Consider the following 10,167-nt stretch of genomic DNA (forward strand, 5'->3'; position numbering starts at 1 on the left):
TAAGTGCAGGGTAGCCATAAGAGTATATGGTCTGGGAGTCTGTCAAACACGAACTCCACAGCACCATAATGGCTACACTGAAAACTGGGAAGTTTGGTATCAAACTTCTCAGCACAATAAATGCACACTGATGCCAGTGTACATTTTATTGCAAAATACACCCCAAAGGGCACCTTAGAGGTGCCCCCTGAAACTTAACCGACTGTCTGTGTAGGCTGACTAGTTCCAGCAGCCTGCCACACCAGAGACATGTTGCTGGCCCCATGGGGAGAGTGCCTTTGTCACTCTGAGGCCAGTAACAAAGCCTGCACTGGGTGGAGATGCTAACACCTCCCCCAGGCAGTAACTGTGACACCTGGCGGTGAGCCTCAAAGGCTCCCCCCTTTGTCACAGCCCAGCAGGGCACTCCAGCTTAGTGGAGTTGCCCGCCCCCTCCGGCCACGGCCCCCACTTTTGGCGGCAAGGCTGGAGGGAACAAAGAAAGCAACAAGGAGGAGTCACTGGCCAGTCAGGACAGCCCCTAAGGTGTCCTGAGCTGAGGTGACTCTAACTTTTAGAAATCCTCCATCTTGCAGATGGAGGATTCCCCCAATAGGGTTAGGATTGTGACCCCCTCCCCTTGGGAGGAGGCACAAAGAGGGTGTACCCACCCTCAGGGCTACTAACCCCCCAGACCTAAACACGCCCTTAAATTTAGTATTTAAGGGCTCTCCCTGAACCTAGAAACTAGATTCCTGCAAACTACAAGAAGAAGGACTGCCTAGCTGAAAACCCCTGCAGAGGAAGACCAGAAGACGACAACTGCCTTGGCTCCAGAAACTCACCGGCCTGTCTCCTGCCTTCCAAAGATCCTGCTCCAGCGACGCCTTCCAAAGGGACCAGCGACCTCGACATCCTCTGAGGACTGCCCCTGCTTCGAAAAGACAAGAAACTCCCGAGGACAGCGGACCTGCTCCAAGAAAGGCTGCAACTTTGTTTCCAGCAGCTTTGAAAGAACCCTGCAAGCTCCCCGCAAGAAGCGTGAGACTTGCAACACTGCACCCGGCGACCCCGACTCGGCTGGTGGAGATCCAACACCTCAGGAGGGACCCCAGGACTACTCTGATACTGTGAGTACCAAAACCTGTCCCCCCTGAGACCCCACAGCGCCGCCTGCAGAGGGAATCCCGAGGCTTCCCCTGACCGCGACTCTTTGAATCCAAAGTCCCGACGCCTGGGAGAGACCCTGCACCCGCAGCCCCCAGGACCTGAAGGACCGGACTTTCGCTGGAGAAGTGACCCCCAGGAGTCCCTCTCCCTTGCCCAAGTGGAGGTTTCCCCGAGGAATCCCCCCCTTGCCTGCCTGCAGCGCTGAAGAGATCCCGAGATCTCTCATAGACTAACATCGCGAACCCGACGCCTGTTTCTACACTGCACCCGGCCGCCCCCGCGCTGCTGAGGGTAAAATTTCTGTGTGGGCTTGTGTCCCCCCCGGTGCCCTACAAAACCCCCCTGGTCTGCCCTCCGAAGACGTGGGTACTTACCTGCAAGCAGACCGGAACCGGGGCACCCCCTTCTCTCCATTCTAGCCTATGTGTTTTGGGCACCACTTTGAACTCTGCACCTGACCGGCCCTGAGCTGCTGGTGTGGTAACTTTGGGGTTGCTCTGAACCCCCAACGGTGGGCTACCTTGGACCAAGAACTGAACCCTGTAAGTGTCTTACTTACCTGGTAAAACTAACAAAAACTTACCTCCCCCAGGAACTGTGAAAATTGCACTGTGTCCACTTTTAAAACAGCTATTTGTCAATAACTTGAAAAGTATACATGCAATGTTTATGATTTAAAGTTCCTAAAGTACTTACCTGCAATACCTTTCGAATGAGATATTACATGTAGAATTTGAACCTGTGGTTCTTAAAATAAACTAAGAAAAGATATTTTTCTATACAAAAACCTATTGGCTGGATTTGTCTCTGAGTGTGTGTACCTCATTTATTGTCTATGTGTATGTACAACAAATGCTTAACACTACTCCTTGGATAAGCCTACTGCTCGACCACACTACCACAAAATAGAGCATTAGTATTATCTCTTTTTACCACTATTTTACCTCTAAGGGGAACCCTTGGACTCTGTGCATGCTATTCCTTACTTTGAAATAGCACATACAGAGCCAACTTCCTACATTGGTGGATCAGCGGTGGGGTACAAGACTTTGCATTTGCTGGACTACTCAGCCAATACCTGATCACACAACAAATTCCAAAATTGTCATTAGAAATTGATTTTTGCAATTTGAAAAGTTTTCTAAATTCTTAAAAGACCTGCTAGGGCCTTGTGTTAGATCCTGTTTAGCATTTCTTTTAGAGTTTAAAAGTTTGTAAAAGTTTGAATTAGATTCTAGAACCAGTTGTAGATTCTTAAAAAGTATTCCAACTTTTAGAAGCAAAATGTCTAGCACAGATGTGACTGTGGTGGAACTCGACACCACACCTTACCTCCATCTTAAGATGAGGGAGCTAAGGTCACTCTGTAAAATAAAGAAAATAACAATGGGCCCCAAACCTACCAAAATACAGCTCCAGGAGCTTTTGGCAGAGTTTGAAAAGGCCAACCCCTCTGAGGGTGGCAACTCAGAGGAAGAGGATAGTGACTTGGAGGAAAATTCCCCCCTACCAGTCCTATCTAGGGAGAACAGGGTCCCTCAAACCCTGACTCCAAAAATAATAGTCAGAGATGCTGGTTCCCTCACAGGAGAGACCAACACCTCTGAAATCACTGAGGATAACTCCAGTGAAGATGACCCCCTGTTAGCCAGGATGGTCAAAAGGTTGGCTTTGGAAAAGCAGCTCCTAGCCATAGAAAGGGAAAGAAAAGAGATGGGCCTAGGTCCCATCGATGGTGGCAGCAACTTAAATAGGGTCAGAGATTCTCCTGACATCCTAAAAATCCCCAAAGGGATTGTAACAAAATATGAAGATGGTGATGACATCACCAAATGGTTCACAGCTTTTGAGAGGGCTTGTGTAACCAGAAAAGTAAACAGATCTCACTGGGGTGCTCTCCTTTGGGAAATGTTCACTGGAAAGTGTAGGGATAGACTCCTCACCCTCTCTGGAAAAGATGCAGAATCTTATGACCTCATGAAGGGTACCCTGATTGAGGGCTTTGGATTCTCCACTGAGGAGTATAGAATTAGATTCAGGGGGGCTCAAAAATCCTCGAGCCAGACCTGGGTTGATTTTGTAGACTACTCAGTAAAAACACTAGATGGTTGGTTAACTGGAAATGAAGTGTGTGACTATGTTGGGCTTTATAATTTGTTTATGAAAGAACACATTTTAAGTAACTGCTTCAATGAAAAGTTGCATCAGTATCTGGTAGACCTAGGTCCAATTTCTCCCCAAGAATTGGGAAAGAAGGCAGACCACTGGGTCAAGACTAGGGTAACCAAAACTTCCACTGGGGGTGACCAAAAGAAAGGGGTTACAAAAACTCCCCAGGAGAAAGTGGGTGACACTAGAAACAAAGAAAAAGAGTCCTCTGTAGGCCCCCAAAAACCAGAACAGGTGGGTAGGCCCCAAGACACAACCCAAAACAAAGGTGGGTACCAGGGTAAGAACTGGGATGCCACTAAGGCATGGTGCCACAACTGTAAACAGTCTGGGCACCACACCAAGGACACTTCTTGTCCCAAAAACAAACCCCAGAACAAAATTCCAGGGGTAACCAGTGTAGCCATGGGAGATGACTCCTCAGATGAGGAGGTCTTCATAGCCTTCAACTGGAAACAGGGCCCAACAGGTGAGTTGGAGATTCCAGAGGGAAGTAGACACTTCCACCACCTACTGGTGAATGGAATCCCAACCACTGCCCTGAGAGACACTTGTGCCAGTCACACTATTGTGCATGACAGGCTGGTGCTCTCAAACCAGTACATCCCAGGTGAGACTGCCAGGGTAAGAGTTAGCCTAGACAGGGTCACTAAGAGGCCTGTGGCTTTAGTACCCATAGAAGTGGGTGGCACTCTTAGCTGGAGAAGGGTAGTAGTCAGTACAGACCTCCCCCTTGATTGTCTCCTTGGAAATGACTACCCAGAGGTTAGTCAGAGCCCAAGAGAGGAACTGGTCCAGTGCCAGTCCTCTCCCAAGGATTCTGGAAGTCCTGCCTCTGCAGTAAATGCAAGCAGGCCCCAAAAGAAGAAGAAAAGAAAACAGAGTAGGAAGGGTGGACAACCTTTAGCCAAGGTTACAGCAAGCCAAGGAGATTCTGCTCCAGTAGGGGAGAACTCCAAAAATGGCCCTGATAAAGTCCAACCTGACCCACAAGAAGTCCTGGCTAGTCAGGCAACTGTTAAACCTGAGTGGGTGGCTCCTCAGCTAACAGAAGAAAGAGTGGAAGAAGGGTGTTTACTACAAGATGTGGTAACCCCCCACTCTAATACAGCAGACAGGCAACCTGAACCCAAAGAGGCCTGTAACTTAGCCCCTTCCCTTTTAGGTGAAGAGCTAAAGGTGTGGTTCTGGGCACTGACAGCTGTCAGTGGCCTCTGCTGGGTGTTAGCCTTTATGGCTGCACTATCCTTAGCATGGTGGTCTGACCCCATGCCAAATAGCAAGTTAGGCCCCCTGACCCTATTGGTCATGGTGGGGTTACTCCAGCTCTGGGTAACCTCTCTGGGTAAGCTAGGGGTAACCCTGGCCAAGATAAGGTTAGCAGAGGTGGATACCTCTAAGACCAAAATAGAAAGACTGGGTGGAGACATTGAAGAGGCAGACAAGAGGCAATTCAGACTAGGTCCTATCACTGTGGAAGTAGGTCAGTTCCCCAAAGGGAATGACCTGAACAGAAGGATGTAAGGCAGAGTAGGCCCTGCAACTAACCAGCCTATTTCTCCTACTCTTCCTCGCCTGACAGACTAGGAAGACTCTCCCAGCTTGGGCTGAGTCTCCTGGCCTGTGGGCTGGGGGGGGCTTGTGTAAAGAAATGGCTCCCTGTTGCAGTTACCCCCCACTTTTTGCCTGATACTGATGCTGACTTGACTGAGAAGAGTGCTGGGACCCTGCTAACCAGGCCCCAGCACCAGTGTTCCTTCACCTAAAATGTACCATTGTATCCACAATTGGCACACCCTGGCATTCAGATAAGTCCCTTGTAACTGGTACTTCTAGTACCAAGGGCCCTGATGCCAAGGAAGGTCTCTAAGGGCTGCAGCATGTCTTATGCCACCCTAGAGACCCCTCACTCAGCACAGACACACTGCTTACAAGCCTGTGTGTGCTAGTGAGAACAAAATGAGTAAGTCGACATGGCACTCCCCTCAGGGTGCCATGCCAGCCTCTCACTGCCTATGCAGTATAGGTAAGACACCCCTCTAGCAGGCCTTACAGCCCTAAGGCAGGGTGCACTATACCATAGGTGAGGGTACCAGTGCATGAGCATGGTACCCCTACAGTGTCTAAACAAAACCTTAGACATTGTAAGTGCAGGGTAGCCATAAGAGTATATGGTCTGGGAGTCTGTCAAACACGAACTCCACAGCACCATAATGGCTACACTGAAAACTGGGAAGTTTGGTATCAAACTTCTCAGCACAATAAATGCACACTGATGCCAGTGTACATTTTATTGCAAAATACACCCCAGAGGGCACCTTAGAGGTGCCCCCTGAAACTTAACCGACTGTCTGTGTAGGCTGACTAGTTCCAGCAGCCTGCCACACCAGAGACATGTTGCTGGCCCCATGGGGAGAGTGCCTTTGTCACTCTGAGGCCAGTAACAAAGCCTGCACTGGGTGGAGATGCTAACACCTCCCCCAGGCAGGAACTGTGACACCTGGCGGTGAGCCTCAAAGGCTCCCCCCTTTGTCACAGCCCAGCAGGGCACTCCAGCTTAGTGGAGTTGCCCGCCCCCTCCGGCCACGGCCCCCACTTTTGGCGGCAAGGCTGGAGGGAACAAAGAAAGCAACAAGGAGGAGTCACTGGCCAGTCAGGACAGCCCCTAAGGTGTCCTGAGCTGAGGTGACTCTAACTTTTAGAAATCCTCCATCTTGCAGATGGAGGATTCCCCCAATAGGGTTAGGATTGTGACCCCCTCCCCTTGGGAGGAGGCACAAAGAGGGTGTACCCACCCTCAGGGCTACTAACCCCCCAGACCTAAACACGCCCTTAAATTTAGTATTTAAGGGCTCTCCCTGAACCTAGAAACTAGATTCCTGCAAACTACAAGAAGAAGGACTGCCTAGCTGAAAACCCCTGCAGAGGAAGACCAGAAGACGACAACTGCCTTGGCTCCAGAAACTCACCGGCCTGTCTCCTGCCTTCCAAAGATCCTGCTCCAGCGACGCCTTCCAAAGGGACCAGCGACCTCGACATCCTCTGAGGACTGCCCCTGCTTCGAAAAGACAAGAAACTCCCGAGGACAGCGGACCTGCTCCAAGAAAGGCTGCAACTTTGTTTCCAGCAGCTTTGAAAGAACCCTGCAAGCTCCCCGCAAGAAGCGTGAGACTTGCAACACTGCACCCGGCGACCCCGACTCGGCTGGTGGAGATCCAACACCTCAGGAGGGACCCCAGGACTACTCTGATACTGTGAGTACCAAAACCTGTCCCCCCTGAGCCCCCACAGCGCCGCCTGCAGAGGGAATCCCGAGGCTTCCCCTGACCGCGACTCTTTGAATCCAAAGTCCCGACGCCTGGGAGAGACCCTGCACCCGCAGCCCCCAGGACCTGAAGGACCGGACTTTCACTGGAGAAGTGACCCCCAGGAGTCCCTCTCCCTTGCCCAAGTGGAGGTTTCCCCGAGGAATCCCCCCCTTGCCTGCCTGCAGCGCTGAAGAGATCCCGAGATCTCTCATAGACTAACATCGCGAACCCGACGCCTGTTTCTACACTGCACCCGGCCGCCCCCGCGCTGCTGAGGGTGAAATTTCTGTGTGGGCTTGTGTCCCTCCCGGTGCCCTACAAAACCCCCCTGGTCTGCCCTCCGAAGACGTGGGTACTTACCTGCAAGCAGACCGGAACCGGGGCACCCCCTTCTCTCCATTCTAGCCTATGTGTTTTGGGCACCACTTTGAACTCTGCACCTGACCGGCCCTGAGCTGCTGGTGTGGTAACTTTGGGGTTGCTCTGAACCCCCAACGGTGGGCTACCTTGGACCAAGAACTGAACCCTGTAAGTGTCTTACTTACCTGGTAAAACTAACAAAAACTTACCTCCCCCAGGAACTGTGAAAATTGCACTAAGTGTCCACTTTTAAAACAGCTATTTGTCAATAACTTGAAAAGTATACATGCAATGTTTATGATTTAAAGTTCCTAAAGTACTTACCTGCAATACCTTTCGAATGAGATATTACATGTAGAATTTGAACCTGTGGTTCTTAAAATAAACTAAGAAAAGATATTTTTCTATACAAAAACCTATTGGCTGGATTTGTCTCTGAGTGTGTGTACCTCATTTATTGTCTATGTGTATGTACAACAAATGCTTAACACTACTCCTTGGATAAGCCTACTGCTCGACCACACTACCACAAAATAGAGCATTAGTATTATCTCTTTTTACCACTATTTTACCTCTAAGGGGAACCCTTGGACTCTGTGCATGCTATTCCTTACTTTGAAATAGCACATACAGAGCCAACTTCCTACAATTTGCTTCTGTTTAATTTGGAGAGACGGTAGAGAAAGACATAATTTTACTTCTTACAAAGCTAAAAGCTAGTCACATTAGGCACAGACTGATTAACTTTCAATATGTTTCTGTTTTATACTCTACTAAATTATAAGCATTACTATTTGTCAAGACAATAGCTCCTTATATTGCCTTATGAAGTACAGAAAGCTGAGTTGACCCTGTCAAATTCAAACTTGAAACCTGCTCTTTATTAACGGATAGCAGACCGCCTAATGCACGGATGTTTGCTATTGACCTAATGTTCGCCTAGGTTATGATTTACTTCTGGGTAAAATAAGATTGGGGCACAGCAAATAATGAATAAAGCAATTTAAAACTTGACATTAAATAGGAACAAGATGCTTACTGTAGTAACTTGTTCTGTATGCTTACTCCTTCAGTCGCATTTCGTTCCTAGGAGTGTAATGTGCAATATCAATATTTGTCTTGACAGGCACACCTTCCAACATTCAAGAATGAATCCAGAGTACAAGGTCAGATCCCAGCAGCACTCACGTATCTCTTCATACAACTTTTGCCGGCATTCTCAGCCTCTCCACTTACTGTATTACACTATGGTGGTATGTATGTATGTAGACATGAAGTTGAAAGGCTGGTGAGGTGGGAGTTATGAACCAAACTGGAATTTATCTAAACAACACCAGTTAACAAGTTGTTATCCATAATGGGATCATCAGTGGCATTCATCAACAAAGAAAGGCACTGCAGTGTCCCTTAATTTTGTTTCCAAGAGAAAAATGTTTTATATAAAGCGGTTTGTTTAGTGGTTCCATTTAAAATTAAAAAGAAAGCTAAATTAACAAATTAACTGACAATGTGTTGTCTGAATTCCACACAGCTCTTCATACAATGTGGCTCTGTATTTCTCTGAATGGAGCTGGGCTTGAATTAGGTTGGGCCTCCCTCTTGGATTGGTTGCCCTGCCCACCATGCTCTACAAAAGGCCTGTAGGGTGCTAGTGCAAAGTGCCAGTAGAGCATCAGTAGAGCAAAGTTGTCAATGACCTTTTGGTGTTTGGGGAGTTTGGGCTTGGACATGATGTGCTGTCAGTAAGTCAGGGCTCTTTTAGAAGTACTTGTAAATTAATGTTAAACCTTTTTATGGGTCATCTCTCTAACTCCAATTTGTCAATGTTCCAAGGCAGTGGAGAATCATTGCACTGCTTCCCACGGTCCATTTATCCTCAACTTGAAAAAACAGGATATTGTCATAGTCGAGAAATCGCCACAAAAGCAATCTTTGATGTGGGATTTATTACAGGTGGAAGAAATATGCTTTTTTGGGATACAGAGGTGGACAAACAGTTCGGTAAAATGGATTAAGACATTTTGTCCTGTGTCACGTTTCCCATGTCCTATCCCCCGCCCACCAAAAATGTAAGCTTTCTTGAAAATTCGATACTATAAGGTTTAGGAAACATATGTGTTGAATTTGCTGAAGTCTCATCCCACTTACATTATTACAGTGGAAGGACAAATGTTGTATGACTACCAAATGTTAGAGCTTTATGCCCTAAACTAATTCCTTTCCTTACAAACTTTTATGATGCTGACTTTTGCTCAGAACAACGACTGTGTTCAGTGGACTTGTACGATACTTAATTCCATGTACTCATCATGCAGAAACACAAAGTATCTCGGCTTCCTAGTGGGAAGCCAACACTCCCTGTGCCAGGTGCTGTCCTACGGTCTCAAAACAGACTCCTATGTCTATAATAATGTAAGAATTAGGCCTAGGAGAAAAAAATACAAAGCTGACATGGGTAGGAAATTGGAGAACAAAGAATGGGTCTGGGTCCTGGAACAAGTGGCCCGAGTCTCAATTAGAGCTTCAAACTGATCTAACCCAATGACCTCCATCAACTGCATAAATCACCTTTTCTAGATGGATCACTTCTTTAATCTCTCTATGCTGCGTTTGCACCGAGTCACCCTCCATCTGTTGTTGAGGCACATCCTGGGTTTCATGGTATTATCAAGAAAAGTTTTGGAGCACAAATTACCTTTAAATGATTGTAAGTACTGCTGCCTAAGCCATGGTGAAGCCCACCCACTGACGCAACAATGCAAAGCAACAGCAGAGGCCGTGATAGTGGAGAACACTGCTACTCGGCATCCCAGTTTTGGTGTTTATAGTTTGTTTGATTTCAGCTTTGAGGCTTGATAGTTAAGTCCACTTTTTTGTAGATTACTTGGAGTGGCTGACTTAGAAGTTTTCGATGTCTGTGGCAATGTAGGAGGCATTGGCATGAGTCAACACAGATCGGCTGTGCTGCAATGGTCCACCCGTGTCCGTTTTGGTGTCTGACTTAAAAGGCATCCACGTTTGCCATCTGCACCTGTGCCCGTCCCATATTCTGTCACTCGCTACTGCTAGACACAGCTTCCTACACCCCCCACCACTATGCTCGCCTGTCTTGGGGAGCCAGGGCAGAACATGCAACAGTCTGCAGGGAGAAGATTCAGTCCCTAACTGGCTCCTTTTTGGT

At 47.9% G+C, this 10,167-nt stretch overlaps 1 protein-coding gene across 1 annotated transcript in view; it reads left to right on the forward strand.

The window, feature by feature from the left end:
• EMID1 (EMI domain containing 1) overlaps positions 1–8,248 on the forward strand; it is a 421,712-nt gene extending 413,464 nt beyond the window's left edge. Inside the window, exon 16 of the mRNA XM_069214564.1 lies at positions 8,113–8,248. Coding sequence (XP_069070665.1) covers positions 8,113–8,138 — 26 coding nt within the window. The 3' untranslated portion in view covers positions 8,139–8,248. The remainder of the gene's footprint in view (positions 1–8,112) is intronic.
• The last annotated feature ends 1,919 nt before the right edge of the window (positions 8,249–10,167 follow it).

The sequence above is a fragment of the Pleurodeles waltl genome, chromosome 11 (genome assembly GCF_031143425.1).
Source record: "Pleurodeles waltl isolate 20211129_DDA chromosome 11, aPleWal1.hap1.20221129, whole genome shotgun sequence".
NCBI lineage: Eukaryota > Metazoa > Chordata > Amphibia > Caudata > Salamandridae > Pleurodeles > Pleurodeles waltl.